At 37.6% G+C, this 23,040-nt stretch overlaps 1 protein-coding gene across 1 annotated transcript in view; it reads right to left on the reverse strand.

Moving 5' to 3' along the window:
* Positions 1 to 8,651: 8,651 nt before the first annotated feature.
* Positions 8,652 to 23,040, reverse strand: part of LOC104404119 (apolipoprotein B-100-like) — a 36,832-nt gene continuing 22,443 nt past the window's right edge. The window contains 10 exon segments of the mRNA XM_010012470.1: positions 8,652 to 8,927; positions 8,929 to 9,055; positions 9,058 to 9,088; positions 9,090 to 10,697; positions 12,113 to 12,296; positions 13,103 to 13,217; positions 14,002 to 16,385; positions 16,387 to 16,553; positions 16,556 to 21,573; positions 22,235 to 22,611. Of these exon segments, the coding sequence (XP_010010772.1) occupies positions 8,882 to 8,927; positions 8,929 to 9,055; positions 9,058 to 9,088; positions 9,090 to 10,697; positions 12,113 to 12,296; positions 13,103 to 13,217; positions 14,002 to 16,385; positions 16,387 to 16,553; positions 16,556 to 21,573; positions 22,235 to 22,611 (10,057 nt within the window). The 3' untranslated portion in view covers positions 8,652 to 8,881.

Consider the following 23,040-nt stretch of genomic DNA (forward strand, 5'->3'; position numbering starts at 1 on the left):
TGGACCTGGCTGTGTCACCAATGCACCCATGACAGGGTCACCACTGATGTTCTGCCTGCTGTGACATGGTCATGACTTCAGCAGGGCTGGTGAATCACTGTAACATGCATTATCTTCTACCACTCAAGTGAGAAGAAACAATCAAATAACAATAATAAACAACAACTTGTAATGCTGCGGAGGAGAATTAAAGGCTTGTGCTGCTGTTTGCTGTGGGGATTTGAGGATTTGAAGGTTAAAGTCTGGAAGAAAAATGCTTGTCAAGTTGACTGAAGGTAGTATTTCACCTCCTTGGTTCACTGTGAAAGTGTTGCATGCTCTTTAACTACATGACCAGAAGCAATGAGCACAGCTGAAACACAGGTGGTTCCTTCGAACATCAGGGGGTGACTGAGCACTGGCACAGGCTGCGCAAGTGGGTTGTGGAGTCTGCCTCCTTAGAGATATTAAAAAAACATCTGGACATGGTGCTGGGCAGCTGGCTCTTGGTGGGCCTCTTGGTTAAAGGGTTTGGACAAGATGACCTCTGGAGGTCTCTTCCAATGTCTACCAGTCTGTGATTCTGATTCTGTGAAAGTATATAACAAACAGGGGCATGGTCTGACAGGCACTCACTGTGCCTTTTGCCAGCCAGATCAATGGCTTAAAGAAAGGGTGGAATATGGAGAAATCCCTCCTAGCTTTCTACCAGTCACTTCTAGGGCAGTACCTGAAGGGACATGTAAAGAGCATAAAGAACTTTTAATACAAGGGATTGAAGCAATTGCAGCCCTCTTAAAAAGGTTCCCAAACTCTGGTCGTGTACATTTGGGTTTGAGTTGGTGTACATTTACTCCTTAAAAAGATGTGCATGTATGCATGGATGGTCTTTTTTGTGATTTGTTTATTTGTTTGTTTTTCCATAGACAGCACTATCCCAAACAAACTGTCTGGGATAACAGTAACAATGTGGTATTAGAAAGACAAGCTCAGAGATAAAATTATTCAGGCATAGGCTGCTTGTCTTGTTCAACCTCCTTGCCTTCTTATAGTACCTCTTTGGCTGGAGAAACACAGACAGTAAATGTATTTTAAAAGGCATTCTCAATATTTCTGACATCCTTAGCATTGTAGCACATGCCATTCTTGTCCTTCAAAATATGTGGGGAAAGTGTGGTCATCTCACACAGTGCAAAAGGACAGCTGCTGGTTAATGGTTCTGCTAATTACAAGTGCATTCTAATAACAAAGAGATTCTACTACTTTTTATTTTAAGCCAAGTTTATGTGTTTATTTTAAGAACAAAGGCATAAAGTACCAGTGTTGCTTTAGCCAAAAACATTGTAGATATCCCACCCCTGCTTTCTCCAAAAGAAAAAAGCCTTATCTGGTTGACTGCAAGAGCAACAATCTCAGATTATCTCAAAAAGACATCCAATGAGTAACAGGAATGCATTACATCTAAACAAAAGATCACCTTTATTTACCTATCTTTTCCAAAACCCAGTTTTTCCATGAGTTGAAGATAAACACAGCAGCAAAAAAGGGAGTCTATGACCACAAAATGTTGTCTAGGGCAATTTTCTGTGGCTTCCAGTGTGAGTGGGAAATGTGAACTTCCTCCACTTACATTACACTAAATAGTTTTGGGAGCACAAGAAGTGCTGAAGCAAGGTTTAATATACATTTGGGTTGCATGGTTGGTCATGAGTTGCACTTTAAGGTTTCCTTTGAGGAATCTCTGCCATTAAAGAGGTGTGAACTTATCCACAACTTCTCTGGGTTCTACAATGGTGTTTGATCACTCACATGGTGACTTTTTTCTTTCCTTCTTTTATCTATTGCTTTTTGTGAAAAGACTTTTGCTCTGTGAAGAGCTTGACTCTCTCCTCTCTATAAATGTGCAACAGGTTGCAGAAGACAGAAATAATGTCTCCGCTTAGCATCTTCCTCTTAAGACTCAACAGATCTATCTGTCTATCTATCTAACTATCTATCTATCCATCCATCCATCTTCCCTTTGTTCACACACTGTGTTCTTCAGCCCTCTGACTAAGTTGCTGGCCACTGCTGAACTCACTCTGGTATGTCCATGTCTCTCACTGGGGATCCCCAAACCAGACACAGTAATCCAGATGTGGTCTCACAAATGCCAAATAGAGAAGAAGGATCTCTTCCCTGACCTGCTAGCTAGAACTGCCCAATATGCAGCTGGCCTTCTTGGGCAAAACACCATACTGCTAACTCCTGTTCAATTTCTTGTCCACGAGGAGAATACAGATAAGTAGATCATAGATGTAACATGTAAATGTATATATTATACATGGCATATTACACTCTATATCTATATATTTCCTAAATTTTATTGTCCCCAATGGAAAAAAAGTGTGCTTAAAGAAGTTCTGTTGCAACCTTATCCACAGCGGAACAAATGGGCTATCTGCTAACTACATTATGGTGGATATCAGTAATCACTATGGGAGTACTTGACTTCAGAAACAGAGACTGGCTGTACACCAGATACAGAGCAGAAGTGGAGACGAGGTGAAGAAGCAGCTGAGCTTAACATCAGACTTTCCAATATGTGCTGAGTTTTTGGTATCAATCTTTGCAGGCTATGCTTTTCTACTTTAAACTTTTTGTTGCAATTACTTGGTTTTTTAAAAATAAAAAGAAAGTAATGTAATTTTATTAAATAAATCATCTCCCTGTAATATCGACTAGTTTTCATGCCTTGCTAAACATTAAACCAGATGAAATGGGGCTTGGTTACAGACAGTTAAGTGGCATGGTTTTTGTGAACGGTAAATGAGATAATTATTTGTTATTTTTAAACAAATATTCATCCATAAAAAGAAACATCTCTATTAGACAGAGAAGTGATTTCACAAAGGTGCATTATGTGGCAGCCAAAAATTGGAATGGGTGGCAGATTATTTCCAAAGTTAAAAGTTTATGACGAAACCACATTATAAATTAACTGCTGGCAGACGTTGAGTCCATTCCTCAGATCATTTGTCTGTATAAGAGTGTTATATGTTTGATGCCTGGTATGTATGATGGTTTTGGGGTGGACTAGAGTGTTTCTGAGTGATTTAGCACATGAAATCAACTCCACGTTTCTAAAACAATAAACATGATGATGGGACATAGAAGTCACTACATGTATCTTGATTTCTTGTTGCTATTGCAGTATGTCTATTTACTTCATGATTTTCAGCACCATTAGATTTATTAGATTATCTCCAGGTAATGAATTTGTTTTATTCTGACAACTTCATTGAAAAGTAGAGAAGTATAATTCTGATTTTACTTATGAGAAGCTAGTATATTACAAAATGAGGTGGATCTCAAACTGGCCAGGAACTGAACCCCAATCCAGAATGTGAGCTATTAAAACTAAATCCTGTCTCCATAATATGTTGTAAGGGTTATCAGACATGGGGTATATATTAGGAAGGTTTGTAAAAAGCAGAAGGATAGTGAAATTCAGTGGAAACCTGAAGAGGGAAGACATAGAAGTCCAGATGACACACTCATACACATGGCCACAAACAAGTCACCAGGTTGCTACTGGGCTAGCAAAATATCAACAAACCTTTTAAAAACAAAAATGTTGTTCTAAAAGGACTGGAAAGCTTCAGTTCAAATCTTTCCGTGGAGGAACTGGCCAATGTTGGATAAGATGGACCATATCACTCCACAAAATTGTACATCAAATTCATCAGAGCATTTCTGCTGGAAGAACAAAATTAAGTCAAACTGCTTCACTGCAACATCTAAAAAATATAACTTTTTGATTTTGTGTTCAAACAAAAATCGAAGCTTTAGATGATGAGCTTGGTGGAACACCCTGGTGAAGCTACTAAATTAATAAGACCTGAGTGTGAAGAATTATGTCAGCTAACTATTGACAGGCATGTTGGGAAGACTTGGCTGCCTCAATGTGCTGAAATGAAGGGGATGACTTAAGGATTAAGGATTAGGTTTAGGCTTTTAACTTGACAGTAATGTACATTGTACGTGTGCGTATGTTTGCATGCATGTGGGCACAAATAGACAGACGTGTCTGAGAGAGAGATGAGGTGGGGTTTGTGCTGCTGTAACACATTTGACCTCATAGCTTTGTGTATACAGGCTATGTGTGAGGCATGTGTGTTCCTTCAAATTTGGCTGGTTTTCTGTTCTGCAACTTTAAAATTAAATGCTTTTGCATAACTTTCCATATTGTTTTTAAGTAGTTGTAAGCCAGTCATTACCATAGAGAAAAACAAAGGTTTATTAAAAAAACAACTATAATAACAACCGAGAAAGACCGTTATGGAGAGACAAACAGCCTGCTAACAATAAAAATGTCTGTCTTAAGTGTCACATAACAGAAACATAGTAGGTGTTTGTGAGACCTTTTTTTAATTAATGTCTCTGAGAACATTCAAAGGTAGTTTTCTTGAAATAAATTAATACCTATGCTGATACCTATGCTGAACTTGAGAGACAACAATACCATGGCTCCCCTTTTCTTCCTTATTTTTTGTAGTATAATGTGATACAGACTCAATGGCAGTATGAAGTATGAGGGAGTAAGCATAACTTGGGAAATGGGTGTTTTCTGGCTAAATCCAGAATCTTGATTTGATTTTCTTACCATTGGGGTCTCAAGCTAGTCACTGATTTAAAACTTAAGAATTTTAAAGGCTTTAGAAGGAGTTGCCTCTGAGTGGTATTGGGGTATATGGGCCTATCTCTCATGGTTGTAATTGGGATGATAATGCATTTACATGCAGGGATACCATAAAACTTTGTCTTTGTATAATAATATATTAGAATAATGATGGAGCCAATTTCTCACAAACCATTTACCAAAGGCAAATACGGTGTTTAAGCATGGTAAACTAATGCCACATCAGTTTAGTCATAAAGAGTCACAGAGTAACCCAGGTTAGAGGCAGCCTTGGGAGGTCTCTAGTGCAACCTCCTGCTCACAGCAGGAGCAACCTTCAACTCAGACTGGGTTGCTCAAGACTTTGCCGAGTAGGGTCTTGCAAACCTCCAACATTTGCTTTTGTTCTACCAGGTCCCAGTTTCCCTTAATGCCTTGGATGGATAATGAAATTAGAGAAAGGGTGATGAGAGGTATATGGATATTTCCATGTTTAAGGCATGGAACCAGAACCCAGGATTCTTGGCCCTGGCAGACTTCCTCTGTGATACTAGGTAAAACTGGGTAAAAATACGTAAAGGGACTCTGGTTAGTGTTGTGCAAGCAACCTTCATTCTGGCCTGTGTTGAATTTGTTAGTGATTAATTTTCCTGTCTGCATGGTTTTTCAAATATATTTTGGTGTAGATTTTTATAGATAACATAGCCTCTGTCCAACAGGATCCCAAAGTGCTTCTCAAGTTATACACCTAACTGGCCAAAGCCTAATGCTGCTGAGGCTAATAGACATTTTGCCGTTGATTTCATTTGGGCCAGGATTTGACTGTGCAGAAATGGAATACAAGCAGTTCTGTATGCCCGTATGGCCTTTAGTAAATTCTGGTTTCCCACCTGAGCAATAAATCTGCCAGCAGAAGAGTTGTACAAAATTTGGTGTCACTTACGGAACAACTAAGTGTTTCAATATAAACTTTGTAAGCTATCACTAAGGTCTTAATGACAGTTGCTCTAAAATTACCAGTAACATGATTTAGATGCAGAGGTGGATGATGCACTGTATGGTGGATGTGGAGGTGTGTGTAGAATCTCTTTATATGCAGCAAATGATACATGTATTGTTAAATCACTTAATAAAAATTCAGCTCTAGTTTGTTGCATAATCTAAAATTCTGGAACGTTTTTGCTGTCTTATGTCTGCAAAAGTTTTTCATTTAGGAACACACACGTTTCTTGTCAATGTTATTTCTACTATCACTCAGTTAGAGCAGGGCATATTGTTCTCTGAATTTCTTGTTAGAATGTTTCACTTAATTAAACTTTTACAACCAGTTCTGCTCTATGTCTGATACTTGCTATAAATTATAAAGAAAAGCCCCTCTGGCATTTATGAGAATTCAGATGATGAAGACTATAGAAAAAAAAAAAAAAGAAGAAAAGAAAGAGGGTCACTGAGCCCCAGACAGTTGCTGATCTCCTGTTATCTCCCACACGATTCAGTTTAATAAAATATAGTATTTCTTATTATATGAACTAGACTGAAAAATATTGCGTAAGTGGAGTGAATTCCAGCAAAATTTGAATAATTGTGATTCTGTATACATTTCTCTAACATATTATGTGGAAAATAAGGGTAAAATTTTCTAGAACCTGAAATAAAAAGAAAACAACAAACAACAGGAAAAGTTATGGAAATTAAAGTTACATCTGGTTGCATATGCTTGTGGGACATACCTATACACACATGTAAACATACACAACCCCTTCCTGTGTCAGACTGCCAGAGTTTCAAAGGGGTGCTTCAGAGGACCTCCCTGGTGTGGGGATTTAACAGCAGCTAAGTTTCAGCAAGATCTTGGTTTTGAGAGCAATGTTCTGCTTCCAGTCCCTCCCAAAACCAACTGTGGGAAGACTGCAAGATGGCTGTCACATCGATTACAGGATTGAGAGCTTTAATCCAATTGGCTGCAATGCTGCTATGAGACTTGGAAATCTCCTCTAACCTCTAACCACAGTTTAGTGTGCAAACTATTGTGTTTGCTCTTGGGAAGCTTCACTCTTGCCAAAGAGAGCCAGTATTTATGCTATTTGGCATATTTTTTATTCAGTTAACCCATTCCTTATAACTAAATCCTTTTTTTAGAATTTATAACCCTCCCAAGAATGATGGTTGATGGACAGAAATAAATAACCATGAGGAGGAAAACTAAAGAAAACAAAACTTTAAATCTCTCTTCTCCCAGAACTGTTATATTTTCTTCTATTGTCCTTTGTTTCACAGGGCTATTTGTCATGATGAAGGGAAGCAAGAATCAAGCAGTGTCTGAGAAATCTGGTTGTGCTTAAACATTTGTGAAATTCAGGGAAATAAGTTGTGCAATCTGACATCAAATAAAGATCAGATGACCCATAGTTTCTTTGTTAATGAAGGTGAAAGGGCTCTGCAGTCAACATCTTTATTTACTGGGATACTCAGTAGGACAAGTAAACAGGGATGTTTATACCTCTGGTTCCCCTGGGCAGGGTAACATATGCAGATTAATTCTATTCACAATGAAAACTCCTTATTTTACAGTTCACGGGACTACTCCATCGCTTTATCTGAGAATTATTGATGTATTTGTGATGAATGAAAGCTGTAAAGAGAAAAGGGATTTACTTTACTTTCTAAGAGATGCCTACTCTGCTGACCACTAGACAGGTTTGTGTATACTACTGTGCTTGTCAGGTTCTGATTTTGGGGTTAATGTAGCTCATCTGATAAAAATATTTATTGGAAGGCTTACTTAGGTAATAATATTAACTGGCAATAGGGATATTGAAATTCTATAGCCCAACTTGCACTGAGATCTGGCTGTGTTGGTGTGGAACAGCTGTAGATGTGGGAGTGTTATTGCTACATAAACTCAACACAGGCACTGGAATCTCCCATCTCCAGGACCTGAGCTACCATCTTTACATGATATTGCTCTGTGCTGTAAATATGTATCTGCTGCCACCAAACTCATTTGAGTATTTGTAAGCTGGTGCTCCACTGCTTCATGTATGTAGCAAATCGTTCCATGGGATAAAACCAGAGCCTCTGTTTTTCCATTAATGAACAATCAACAACCATATTACAGAGTGAACCGATTGAATAAAAAGACATATACACAAAATTTCTAGTGTTGTTTGTTAGAGAGTTTATTCTCAAAGAGGTAACATTATTTCAGCCTGAGCATGTCTTTTTCAAGGACTGTCTAAGTAGTATTCCAACAACTGAAAATAAACCATAACAGGTCCATATATCTTCCACTTAAAAGCAGTCCTATTTTCTGAGTGAATTCTTCAACATTGTTGAAATTCATCTTTAAATTGAGAATTCATTTGAATGAGGCCTAGGTTTCAGCCGAGGAGGCTGAGGGAAAACTTTTTGACTCCCATCATATACAGTCATGTCAGTGAAACTTTGATAGTTAACTAAACTCACAATAACTAGAAGTTAGAAAATTTGATGTGAAAACAGAAATATCATGGAGAAACAGGTAAGAAAACCCTGTATTTCTGTATTATAAATTAGCCAGTAGAAAGAAAACCCAACTAAAATTGTTGGCATAGTTCTCTGAAAACAGATACATGCATAAATTCATTTTTCTTAACAGAACATTGACATTATTATCTGCAGTTTTCCAGGAGTCAGATTTCTAGGTATGTTTATATGTCTACATTCTTTTTCACTTTTTGATGTTATTTCCACAATTCGTTTATTTTTATCTTCATGGTTTTGTGTATATTTTTTTCCTCTTCTTTTTCTCCCAAACTTATCTATGAAGGTATCTATGCTGGGAAATAGATATGTTTCTAGGTTGTTCTTCAACTGGCTTATGAATGTGACCTTTCTCTTAAAACCTTTTTATTTTATGTATTCCATAGCTTTTGTGACTATTTACAATATGTATTGCACATTATTGGCTTGATCCAACATACAGTGAAATCGAAGCAAAGACTTCCCATTGACCTTGACAATTGTTGGATTAAGCCCTATGGTCCAAGTAAAAGCAGCTGCAATGAATAACACAAAAATGTAATAAGAAACTCATTTATTTGCTTATTAAGCTTATTAAAATAACCTGATGTAGATTATTCACTTTTCATTTACAAATTCAGATTCAAACAGTATCTAACTGAAGCTCCAGTATGCTAATTGCTATTATTTTTAAATACATTGTGGTGCAAACTTACTACTTCTCCTCTTCTGGAGGTCCATTCATGTCTTCATGTGATGCCGTATATTTTCCATAATCTGCTGAAGACTCAGTTGCAAGTTGTTCATCAATGAATCTTTGCATTTCTTCCCATTTCCTGGAGTCTTGCTCAATGCCTTGCTGAATCAGTGTGCATGTTAGTTCCACTTTTTTTCTGAATGCTTCTGCTTTTCTGGGGGCATTTGGTAAATGGACTGCCAGTCAAATGGCTTGGGCACCTATTCTAAGCTCTCCTTGACCAACAGCTATATACGGCTTTATGCTCTCAGATGCTATTTGCTCAAACCAACGAAGAAGCTGTGAGATATATTGCAGGAATGCAGAGTAATTTTCTATGGTTAGATCAATTAACCTTTTGGCCTCATTGACTAGCTTTTCTTGGGAATGACTAAGCTGCTCATAGATCTCCTGGAGTTTTTCTTTGAATTGCTTATTATATTCATTGATTTTCCTCTTAGCAGCTGCAGACCAGTATCGGATATTTTCCTGAGCAGCAGATGATAGCTCCATGACCTTCTGTCTTCCTTTTTCTTCAACATCAGTTATAAGGTCATAATATTCCTGGCTGTACTTTTCCACCAGTTCTCTAACTTGGTCTGTCAGGTGTGTAAGTGAGTCAGCAAGATCTCCAACGTACTTGTTGTGCCAATCCACTAGTGTATCTATTAGATTCTTCAGCCATCTTAGTACCTTGTCTTCCACTTCATAGTATTTCACTGACCATCCAAGTGTAGTTGGATCAAAATATTCCTCCCGCAAAGCCTTTACATAAAGGAGCAGCTGGTGCAGCTTTTCTGAAAGGTCCTGGAATGTCTTCTGGCTAAAATCTTTAAACTGAGAAATGTGTTTTTTAACATCTTCTGCCAGATATCTCAGTTCCTGTGCATACTCTGAAGCAATTGCATCTTTGTACAGCTGTTGTGTTTGGACTTTGATGTCTTCAAAATTTTTGGATTGCAAGCTTCTCACCATTTCTTCTACCTTCTGAAAAACTTCTTGCACTATTTGTTTCAGTTGCTTAAGCCTTCCTGCAAAGTCAGCTTCCTGGAGAGTAGCAAATGTCTGCCTGATTTTTTCCTGCAACTGTTTCAGCATTTCTTTAATTTGGTCAAGTACATTACGACCTCTCAGAATTGTTTCAGAAGCAGGAACCCTAACTTCCAGCTCATTGATAGCTGCAATGAAGGCATCGAAGTACTCCTGAAGTTTTGAAAGGCATAAATCAGCGGTTTTTGCTACCTTCTCTGTAGTCATAAGGTATACTTCTTCACCAGTGTACTTTTCAGTCAGCCCTGAGACCTGGAACTTTGTGGTCTTCAGAAATTCAATGACTGAGTCAATTAGGTGTTTTATTCTCTTGTGATACTCTTCTATTATGTCAATTGTAGCACCCAAAAGCCTTGTTTTTATTCTTTGATAGTCAAGCTGTTCAGCTTGATCTGCTGCTTTTTGATACAGCTGTTTAGCTTTGACCTTCATCTCCTGATATTTGCCAGAGGCCTCATTGGCAGCTGTGCGAAGCTGAGCATCTATTTGATCTATTTGTTTTACAGCAAATGTGTATGCTCTGTCAGCATTATTCTGCATGATATTCTTCATCTTTAAGGTGGCAGCACTGATTTCCAGTCCCATATGCTCCTTATGATACCGATTAACATACCTATAGACTGCATTTGCCACTTTAGGTACTTTTTCTTTTAGACCCAAGAGCAAGTCTTTGGCAGCATCCTCTTTCCAGTTGAATTTCATTTGAATCAGGCCATGTTTGTTGAAGGATATCTCACTTTTTAATATGTCAATGTCCTTCTGAGGAGCAAACTGCAAATATAGAAAAGGATAAGAAAAAGGTAGCTTGTATATGAAATAAATCCAAAATTATTTGTGTGTATATTTCACAGAATCACTAGGGTTGGAAGACACCTCTGGAGATCATCTAGTCCAACACCCCTGCCAAGACAGGAAGACCTAGAGCAGGTTACACAGGAACACATGCAGGCAGGTTTTGACTGTCTCCATAGAGGGAGATTCCACAGCCTTCCTGGGCAGCCTGTTCCAGTGCTCTGCCACCCTCAATGTAAAAAGTTCTTCCTCATATTGAAGTGAAACTTTTTGTGTTTTAGTTTATGGCCATTGCTCCTCATCCTGTCACTGAGCATCAATGTAAAGAGTCTGGCACCATCCCCCTAACACCTGCCTTTGAGCCTTTGTATTTCAGCATCCCCATTTTTTATCTTTAATTTTATTATGTATTAGGACAAATACAATTTTTTTGCTTACTATGTGTTTGCTCTCATCTTGAAATGTCCAAGTATTTGCAAGTACTACTTTATGCCTCTTCAAATAGCAGCACCAGAACGTAACTGTCTGTTAATGTTTAAAATTCGATTGCAAGTAAGATTTTTCCTTCCTTTGTAATAAATGCCTATCATGTCTCATAAGGCATGTGAATTACTTGGGAATATGAGCCTTCTACGCATTCTTGAAATAATTAAAAGTGAATTCAAAAAGCATTTTCTTCATATGAAAATACTACAGAATTCAATTTCGTAATAATTTAAATCAATAAGACAATTTAGTTACCCAGAGTAATTAGAGATCCTCAAATGAGAATCTATTTACAGAAACAAATTTTCTATTTTTCAGTGACAATTCACTCAGTGATTTATGAGTTGCTTGAGATTCCTAAATTAGTATTTCATTGTGGAAGGTAAGATTTTAAGTTTGACATTGTTGTAGTATGTCAAAAAACCCAGAATGTTTTGTTGGTAAATCTAGTAAGATTTTTAATTCTCAGAATGTATTGTAATATATTGACGGATTAAAAAAGACAGTCTATAGATGGTCTGACTTCTTCCAGTGGCCTGATTCCCATAATGGTCACTTTTGTAGTAATTATAAGTAGCCTGATGGGTATACATTAAAGCTGATGGATGGCTTATCTAAAAATGGCTTTGTACATTCTTCACTTTCAATGGGTGTGTCTTCTTGATCATAGAAGAGGGTAAAATTAACTGTGTGGAGGAGCTGAAACAGCCTCCTCAGACAGATGCTACTTTTAGGATTGGAAAGGCCAATGTAGGAAACAAAAACTTTGATTACTGATAATATGCCTTTTCTTTGGAGAAAGAGTTGTTAATTTATGTCTCAACATAAACATACACAAACTTTAAAAGGGAACGCTTCCCCTGGCCACACCCAACCTTTTTACTTTCCTTTGCTCATATCAAGCTTACCCGAGTTCGGTAGTAAACTTTTGCCATGAGAATGTCATTGGTCTTATCAATGACATAGCCCAAGGTCCCAGCAGAGGGTGAAGATACAGAGCCAGATGACCTGCTCTCAGTCTCTTCATAATGCATATGAACATCTGTGAAAGTTGGGCTGATGATGTCTAGTGATGCAGTGTTGTCTGTGATGCTGCAACAACAATGAATACACAGCTATGAAGAAACGCACAAAGAAAAAAACCCAGTGCAGTATGTCTAAATGCTATACCACCTATTATATGCATGTAAACAATGGCTTCGTTATCAAAAGAAAATGTAGGTGTTTACTATCCATATTTCTTAGCCTAATATATTTAGAACTCCACATCACTCCAATTTTCCTCGTTTAGGTAAAACTGTATTGAGCTCTGTTGAGATTTTTCATTAAATTAGCCAAACAAAACCTTTAGCTGTACTGCTGCCAGCTTTCTACAGTCTTATACAAGCTGACTATGTTTTTTTAAACAAACACAACTAGAGGCAGTACTTTTTGTCTGCATTCGTACTTGACTTCACACCTCTGTCCCTTCGATGTATCAACACAACACTTGCAGATCAAACCAGGCAGTTAAAAGACCAAGTCCATAGTCCCTAATACAGGTACTTCTAAATAAAAATTATTCTTTGATGGATTGTGGTGACAGAGGGTTTCAGTGAAAAATAACCCCAGCTGTGTTGATGGTCGGGTCTAGAACTGCTATGATTATAAAATACTGTGTTTATATCTCAGCGTTTTTCTCAAATGAGGCTGCTGAGAAAAGTTATTCTAGAAATGCTGAGAGGGAACAGCTTTCCAGCTATCTCAAGAGGGAAAAACGAACAGCCAATAATGACATGGTAGCTATACAGGTTCTTATTTACTACAGCAAAGCCCTCTCGGGCATTAGGGAGCAAAGCAACAATAGCTCATTGGCTATTTTGTCCATTAAACATTATATTATTAGAGGAAATCTTTACCTAATTCCTGAAACAGTAAGATCTTCCTTGTAGTTTGCACTCATATCACGATGTGAAAAGCTGCCAGTTGTCTTCATAACAAGCACGCCTTCTTCATATTTATAGTTTGAAACCACTGTGAAAAAGATTTCAAATGTGTGTATTTCAAAACCTTACCAGCAAACAATGCAAAATACATATTCAATTGCATCTTAGATAGCCACTTGTGCAGTGTTTCACTAGGATGTAAAATTATGCATCAAAAACCCGAATGCCCGTAATGCCCCATATAAAAAGATTTGAAAATATTTGGTCAACCAGAGTATTTTAAAATTCAATTCTTCTCTATATTTAGAGCAACATGGAGAGAACATTTTGTATTCATGCCGATCATAAATGGGGATTCTAATTTCTTGAGAGTTTAGAAATTTATTCTGATGCGTATTTTTAGTATTGTTCTAAAGTCTACTACTCAGTACTATATGGGACTCCATAGTTTTCTGAGTTTAAATAATTTCTGAAATCAAATATGCTCATTGCCTAACGAAAAACATAGGTATTTCTTTATCAGATAAAAAGTCAGCCTGCCTTCTCTCCTTTGCATGTAAGTAATGGAGAAATGTTATGTCATTCAAAATTTAAAGTAAGAAACTACTACACAGAAAAAGAGAACTTTCCCATTTTTTTCGCAGTATAATATTAATTATTCATATATCTAGCTACTAGTCTTCAGGGTGACTGACTGAGACTCTGATAACAATTCATGAAAACATTCTGCTACTGATAAAAGTATAGTCTAATGTCAATGTTAAACAGACAGCAACAACTTCATATAAAAAGTCACTGAAAAAAATATTGAAAGAAAGCCAGTATAAAGTATTACCCCCAGATCTGCAGCATATTGAATTTTAATGCCTTACCATTCAAGTCATATTCCAGGAACTGCAATGTTGAGCTGCAGGTAGAGTCAATGGTCTGTTCAAAAGAGTCCTTTTTGTTTGTTAAGTCTGTTCTCCAGGTAACATTGTACAATGGGGAAGCAACTTTGAAAGATCCAGTCAAGGCACCAAATGATGGGATGTATATTCCAGCAGGCAAGGATAATTTGAGAGGGGGTATCTCAATTTTCTGTTCAGGAATTGTAATTGTAGGCAGATCAAAATCTGCAATCTTATTAGCTACTTCATCCAGATCTACATGGAAACTGCCAAGAGAAATACTCTTTGGAAGAGTGAATTGAGACACAGTTATTTGGTATTCAGGTACTGTCAGTTCAAGATATGGTATTTTATATTCTTCTAATGTAATATAATTAGCTCCTACATCCACTTTGGGGAATCTTAGTTTTGGCAGTGTGGGTAAGTTGACATCAAATGGCATTGTGTTTAGAGTCTGTGGAACTTTTATGTTGCTCAAGTCAATGGTTTGTGCTGGGACCTGGAGAGTGGTGAAAGGAACTCTGAACTCTGGAGTGCTGAGAACAGGGCTTGGAGCCTTTAGGTGTAACTCTGGAATACTGAAAGTGAAGCCATCAGTCAGCTTATTCACAGGTATGGGGAAAAAGTAACCATCATCGCTCTTTGTGTACACGAGGGATGCTGAACCATTTAAGTACTGTTTTCTGTCAGTGCTGGTAGTGACATCCAATTTCAAGATATCCCATAAGCTCTTCTCTGAAATAGGGCACTTTATGTTTTTGAGGAAGTCCATGTATGCTTCCAAAGATCCAGAAATATCAAACTTTGCCTTTGATTTTTCATTTGATAACTGCATGTCATGACTAAGAGATAAGGACTGAATTTGGCTTTCACCCTTCCAGCCAACTTTCTGGTTTGCAGTACTGATTTTCACTGTGACAACTTGATTAACTGAGGCTGTGTCCAGGAAGGAATTTGGCTGATTGGCTTGAATCTGAAGATCTCCTGATACACCCCAAGGAGCCAGCTCTAAGGTTGCTTTGCATCTCTGAGCCCCCGTTGTTGTGAAAAGAGGTGTATATCGTGCAAAGTTCTTCCCATTGTGCTCCCAGACTGCATAAACACGACGGGTAGATGCTTCAACTGCAAGTATTTCTTTCATTTCATTGTTCCAGAGTCCATCTGCTTTGGAGCGCGCCTCAAGCTTGAGAGATGAGCGAGCTCCATTAGCATTCAGATAGGTGTTTGCCTCATGGTCTAGATGTCCAGAAAATGTATTTCCAGTGTAAAACACTCCATCAATATCCCCGTTTGTAGAAGTTTCTACTGATATGTAAGACGTAAGACTCTCTAAAGCAAATTTGTGAGCAACTCCTCCCTTAGCACTGGTACCATATTTAGGAGTATTAAAATCATACATTAATTTTAGTCCTGAGGAAAGAGTTGGGTTAGATTTAGTATTTCCAGAAAGTTCTTGGCTGAAATTAATTTTTAAAACTGGTGTGTTGATTTCTACGTTTGTTTCCACTAAAGCTTCCATGTTCCTCTTTGTGAGACTAACAGTGCTGTCATGATTTCCTCCTAGAAATTTGTTATTATTCAGGGACAATGCCGTGGCCAGCTTCAGCCCCCTTCTTCTTGTCAAACTTGTTGAACCATCCAGCTTAAATTGCAGTGCATCAATGACAGAAGAAGATGAGACACTGAGTTGCCCAGCAATATCTGACTGATTAAATAGCCCGGCATTTGCAGTTAAAGTGATCACACTGGATTTAAATGAGAAGTCATAAGTAATGTTTCCCATGGCAGGAATTAAGAGGTGGTTTGATGGGCTATTGATTCTGAATCTAGGAAGCTTTAGAGTGCGTAGATCCTGTGGGACATGAAGGACTGGAAGCTCCAGAGAAGGTAAAACTAGTGTGTAAGATGGCACCGAAAAGCCAATAAATGGGACTGTGAATCCTGTTGTACTTATTTCTTTTGGGAGCATGTAACCAAAGGCTGGCATCTCAGCAGTAAAAGGAGAAACTTCAATATTCACAATTGGAATGGTGTATCCTGGAACCCTGAAGGTTCGTGGCAATTTGTTCAGTGCAGTCTGTATTTTGTATTTGTCAAATTTTGTTTTGGCTTCATTATATGACTTCGTGAGAAAATCTAAAGCGGTATTTCTTCCTCTCTCAAAATACTTGTTGAAGAAAATGATGTATTTATTAAGTGCTTCATGCACTGTTGCTAAAGGAAGCGGGATTACATGCATGTCTTTGTTTTTCTCATACCGAGCATTCAAATTTAAATCAAAGGATTGTCTTGTTGTCTTCAATAAATCCTTCAGGCCTACCTGTTCCCACAGTGAATAATCTTTTAGCTGAGTAGTATTGATTCCAGTGAAGCTCAGGAATGGTTAGAGGAATATTTAGGAAATCCAGATTGGCATCTCCATTCATTTCAACCTTAGCTTCAATTCTATCATCATTGTTGACAGCAGACATGTTATGGGAATATCTGTACTGATTGAACCTGCCAGTAGCTTGCCAGTTGACCTGCTGAAAAAAAAAGAACTGAGTGCAAAACCATAGTTATTCAGGAAGTCAATTTTCCCGGTCAGTTTCATTGGGAAGCCGATTTTCACATTTCCATCATTGTTTGTTAACAGACGAATTTCAAAAGGTTGTGCCAAGAAGAAAAACTCATTATTTACAGTTCCAGTAATCCGTCCATTGAGCCGAGCATTATGAGAGCCCGTCAATTCTACTTTCATTCCTCCAAGCTGTCCTGTGCCTTTTACATTCAGAACGCTACGCCCCACACGCTGTGACTCAAGTTCAGACTGAATCTGAAGTGTTGCATAATTTAGGAAACCGCATTCATATCTCATAGCTTGGTTGACTTTCAGGTACTTATCATTTATTCTGTTGTTGGCAGAAAATGTAATAATGGGGCCTTCAACCCTGAAAGTGGCATGAGAATCATGAGTGCCTTCATCAGAGAAATTAGGAGAAGCCAATTTCCAGTTTCCTTTACCAGTGGAGGTAAAAGCTATGTGTCCTGCTTCTACCTCTGTTGTCATATTATTGACCAAATCAGCCTGGCTGGAGAAATCAGCTTGTGGAATATTCAGTCTGTGGGAATATGTTGTTCCACTCTGGATCCAAATTTTTCTTTGCAGCTTGACCATTAAATTATTCTGTAGTTCTATTGAATTTTTCGTTGTGTATAAGTTTGCTCTAGTTTCAGCTTCACCTTCTACAGAAGTCCCTAAAAATACTACTTCATTGGTGTGATCAACTTTAAGGAACCTGTGGTTGACCTTCATGGAATTTTTAAGGTTCAGCTGCTTCATGTCAGGGGCTAAGAGACGTGAATCTACAATAACACTAAAAACTAGGAAGTCTGATTTGGACGTTGTTTGAGCTGAAAGTGAGGTCATAAATTCTGGACTGCTTGTGGATGTTGTAGTATTATGAACCTCAGCTTGTGCAGATAGTGTAAAGAATGGAGAGATGACTCTGAAAACACCAGACAATTTGCCAAAAGTAGGGACAGTCACAGTATGTGGGATACGTGGAAGCTGGAACTCTGGTATCTTCATGTTAGGAATCTGGAGCTCATTTAGATTTAGCTTTGGAACCAATAATTCTGGTATTTGAAATGAAGGCATTTGTATTTCTGGGAAAGAAATGTCAGTAAAAGGCATATCGCTCATCTTCAGATCTTTAAAATACAAATCAATTGCGGGCAACTGAAATTCACCAGACATGAGTTTGTCTATTATTCTCACAATCTGGAATTTAATCTCATTCAAGTCAATTGTATAGGAAGGAACTTTAAAGGTGTTTAGAACTGTAAATTCTGGGGTAGTAAATTTCACTGGAATTTTCATGTCCTTTAGTCTCTTAACATTTATCTCATAGGAGGGGATATGCAGATCAGTCAGCGGAACAAAGAAGTCTGGTGTTAGAAATGTTGCTTCCCGAAGACTTCGGAGACTAACCTCAAAGGCAGGTATAGTGACTATAAGTGCTCTGATTTCAGGGACTTTAAATCCTGTTTCAACAAACTGGTTTAAATTTTCAGCCCAATTTTTTAGATCATACTGTTCAGACAAAGCAACAATTTTCTTAAAAGCTGTGTTCCACTGGTCAGAAATGTATATGACAACAGAATTGTATAATTGGCTTATCTGCTGAAGATACCAGTGGAATTCCTGGGAAATATCCATTTCAGAAATCCTCTCTCGCAGATCTTCCAGATGTTCATTTACTTTGGCTTTCAGGTCAGCAAATGTTGTTGAGTTTATGAGCTCCTTGAACCAGTTAATTATTGCAGCAAGCTTGGTGTCTCTTAGTTGTTCCATGTATTTTGAAATCACATCTCTAACATCTCTCACATACTGTTTCAGAGCTTCTGCTTTCTGTGGAAGCTCAAGATTTCTGAGTTCCGCATTTATTTTCTGGGTTACTTCTTGGATTTTGTTATTTGTGTCATCAACAAACTGGTTATAGTCAAAAGACTTGAGCTTTTTAATAATCACATCAAGGAACTTGTTCACTTCCTTTATCATCACTTCATAATCAAAGGTTTGCACTTTCTTGACAGCATCATCAATAAAAGTAACAACTTTATCAAAGCATGACTTCACATCAATATTTTTCAGGTAGACAGTCAGTTTATAGACAGTTTCTTTTATTCTGTACTGGTTAAACAGTTCTACCATTCTGTCCATTAAAAAATACACCTGCTTATCAACTTCATATTTTATAACCAGTTTGTGCATACGATCTCGAAAAGCACTGATCTTTTCAGACACTTCATACTCCTCCATCCAGTTTAGAATAAAGTCTTTGATTTGTTCAAGAACTTCATTAATTTTTTCAATTGGTAAGGAAAGCTTCAATTTTTCTAAAACTTCTTTAGCATTGAAGGTTTTAATCTGCTGTTTCAAATTTTCTGCAATGCGTCTGACATCAATATTCTGAATCTGAATCTTGAGTTGTTCTAGGTTTTCCTGTATTCTGGCAGTAATCCTATATTCATTATCTACATTTTTAACCCAAGCCAAAGTGCTGCTTCCAATTTTGCTAGGATGATACTGGTGAAAAAAAAATTGCAATTTTTGAATAGTGTCAACTACAGTCATTCTTATATTATATTTGTTATCTAGATCTGTCAGTGTTTCAGCTATTTGATCAAGAAACTGTGCAATAAGTGCTTTAATATCATACTGCCCATAATGATCTTTGATGTATTGCTCAATTTGTATCAGATACACCTGCAGCTGAGACAGTATTTCTTGAAGATTGTCCATAGCTTTTTCCAGCATAATTTGGAGATCATCAGATGTTATTCTGTAGTCCTTTGTGAAAGCAACCAAATTGTTTTTCATGCTACTAACTCTGCCTTTCATATCTAATTTGTCCATGTAATCATTAATGTGCTGTGGGAGTTTATCCAAAGTTGCTTTGTATTTTCTCATATGTTGTTCTATGTCAATGTTCTTCAGGTAACTTTGTATGGCCTGTAGTGTGGATAGAATGGTGCCTCTGACTTGTTCAAAGTAAACTGGCAAATGTTCTAAGAATGGTAGGTTAATGACATGCATATCTTTATTTTTGTCGTACTTCACTGAACCAGAGATGCTGAATTCTTGAGGTTGTGACACACTGCCCCTGAGGCCCAGTGCATCAATTAAATTAACTTCTTCAGATGCGAATGGTAGTATAACTGACGTATTCATTACAGAGAGATCTGCTAAAGCTCTCCCACTAAGTTCCACACCGGTCTTTTCTGCATCATTGTAAGCACTGAGATCTTGTGAATACACATTATTGTTTAGCTGACTTTTCAATTTCCAAGTACTTGACTGCTCTGATGGAGTAAAAAGCATATGAACTTTATTATCAAGCAGGGTAGTGTATCTTCCTCTAGACCTCAAGCTATGACTGGTAGATCCTCTGTAATCATGGGAAAAAGTGAAAGCAAGAGGCTCTGCTTTAAAAAGGAATTTGCTGTAAAGGTCTCCTGTGTGCTCACCCATAGCAATTAGCTTTCCATTGCCATTGGTACGTATGTCAGCAGAGACAGCAAATGGGGCCATAGTGGAACGCACAGCATTGCTGAAACGGAGAGATTTGGAATCACAGTTTGTGTCAATAGTCACTGAGGAAGCAAGTCCTGCCACATTCAGATTAACTCTCTGACTCACTGCTGCACCTTGAACATTTGCGACTGTATCTGTTTTAAAGCTTGCAGCTAGATCAGCATATGTAATCGTGTAGGTATGCCTTATTTCATCTGCTCCATAGGCTCCTCTGACATTCCCACCCAAGTTCAGCTTCAGAGGCTCCAGAAGCAGTTCTGCTTTGTTGGAAACCTCTGTTTTAGTGTATTTAATATTATTGCTCAGTTTAGCTGCAAGTGAGCTAGGCTGCAGTTGTAGGTCAAAAACATGCTTGTGGAACTTGTCAAAGCTGAAGCTGTTGTCTAACTTCGAAGCAAATGTTAAGGACAAGCCAGGAATATTCAAGTCATTTGTGTACTCCAACTTAATCTCTTTGAATGATCCTTGCAAATTATTTGAAAACTTGAGTCCTTCTTTATTAACTCTGAAGTTTAGAACATGTTTGTTGTCCATACCCAGAACTGTACTCTGATACTCGCTTCCCAGCGTTATTTCCGTTAGGCTCACTCTTCCACCTAGATTGAATTTTGCGTTGTTTTTACCATAGCGCCCAGAAGAGGATAGCGACATGGAGCCTCCAGCAGTGTCAAGTTTGGCGTTCATTTCACTCTGCATTGTCAATGGACTAAACTGCACACTTGTGGTTGCGCTGCTGGCTAGACCGTACTGATTTACATTGAGTGATGACTTATGTGCAGCTCGATTCCTTTGATCAGTTATAGAGATATCAGTGTTGAAAACAAGATCCTGGGAATTGAGAGAACCTGCAAATAATGCATAACACTGGGTTTGCTTGTATGTGGCTTGGTACTCAGATCGAAGTGCTGCCATCTTCTTTGACAAAATCAATTCGAGCTTATTGACACCTGCAATGTATCGATACCTCCCATTTGTTTCAGATGTAATTTTTAGCTGGCTGTTTTCATACTTCAGTGAAGCTGTGTTTTTTAATAGTCCACTTTGTACATCAGAAACTGAAGTAATGGAAACTAGATCATCACTGTATCTGCCAGATATCTGATTGGTAGCCTGAAGGTAAGAAGAATCCAACTTCAGATATGATTTTCCTTCTAAAACCCGCCTCTTTTCATTGTATGAGCTGGACAGAGTATAAACGCTTCTTGAAAAGACAGAAGCCACTTCCAGCTGCCCTTCCATCTTGACATTATTGATATTCACGTTATTTGTCTTTTCAGAAACAATATCACTGGAAAAGGAGAGCTGAGGACCCAGAGTACTGGATGCCATAAGTGATATGGTGTAGTTTGCAACTGGACTAGGTTCATAACTCTTTGTCCTGGCCACCTTAAAAACTGATGTTAAGAGTCTGTGCTTCAGGTGATTTTCATATGCACAGGTGAATCCATTTCTATTATATGATGCTTCTCCAGAACCTAAAATAGGAAAAAGGAGACAAAAGTAATGGTGTAATTTATACCTTTTTGTCTTTAAGATTTTGATGCCAATGTTACTACTTGATTTGCAATTACTGCTATTATATCATTTTGCTATAAAGGCTAAAAAGTTTTGGTAAATGGTGAATATTTCTGTGAAAATTGTTATTATTTTTATATTTGGGTCTAAAGTTTTGAACGATGAGTAAATTAAATCTCTACACTCCTAGATATAGTTCTGTAAAACAACACAAAGTTATGTCATTATTTAAAGTAAGAAGATTTACTCTCAATAATAACCCATATTTAACATTCCTGTTTTTTAACGTTTTCTTTATCATGCTTCATTATGGTACAGAGTTTAAAAAAGACTGAAGTTAGCTTGTCCTTTTGCAGTTTGAGATCTCAGACTGCAACTTTAGGGGAACTAACTTAAAAACACCAGTCTTAACACCTATCCAGCCTGAGTCCCCGATAACTGCTACGTAGTTTTGGCAGGATATGGACATATATAAATTATTTTATATATATATAATTTGAGATTATACAACACCTTTCTTTAAATAAGCAACATGAAAATGAGCGTGCTGTACTTGATACATGGAAAATAAAGTAATTAAAATATTTTTGCCAACATTGCAGTATTAGCACACATTCTTACCTTTCACACTGTAGGAAAGTAGCTCAAAAACTGAATCAGCATTTGTGGTATAAGTAGTTCTTACGCTGGATGTTTTCTCTGTGGTGCTATTAGCCAAAGTGTAAGATGCTGTCCAGTTGTAATAGTTGCTGTACACATTAGCAGAGACCTCTAAAGCACCAAGTAAAGGCACATGAAGTGGATAGGATTCTGGAACAGTAAATGTTGGGATTCTGTACTCCTGAGATGGCACACTTATTCCCATTGACTCCACTACCAGAGGAGGTGTTTTAACGGTCTGTGGCATCTTTATGTCATGGGATGATCTTCCACCAAATGGCAATGGGATATTAATTATAAAACTGTTTTTATTTAAGATATATCTGATCCGCCCTTCACTAGAAAAAAAAAAAAGACTCTATTAGAAACTGTAAGTCCATGAAGCATATCCAGAAGTTTCTATGATTCCTATTATTCCCATGATACTGCTCTTGCTTACATGCTAATAGCAATGTCCTGAATTTAGGTTTAGAGAGAAATGTAATGAAATGTAATGATCATCTAGTATTATAAGCATTTTTTAAGCACTCATCTATCAGAATTTAGTGAAAGCACCTTTGATATTGATGAATTCTGTCAATGTTTTTTCCCCTTATTTATAATCAGTGAGATTCATAGGTCAAGTAGTCCAGAACCACAGTCTTTCTGTAAGACCTTGCATTAGAGTTCACAGGTTCCTGATTCTTTGTTCAGAGATCAACTAATTTTAGCTCACAGGTGGAGAGTGTCATTCAAGGGGCTAAACACACAACTGTTACGAATCTTGC

Source organism: Nestor notabilis, unplaced genomic scaffold, assembly GCF_000696875.1.
Source record: "Nestor notabilis isolate BGI_N333 unplaced genomic scaffold, ASM69687v1 scaffold5234, whole genome shotgun sequence".
NCBI classification, from domain to species: Eukaryota; Metazoa; Chordata; class Aves; order Psittaciformes; family Psittacidae; genus Nestor; species Nestor notabilis.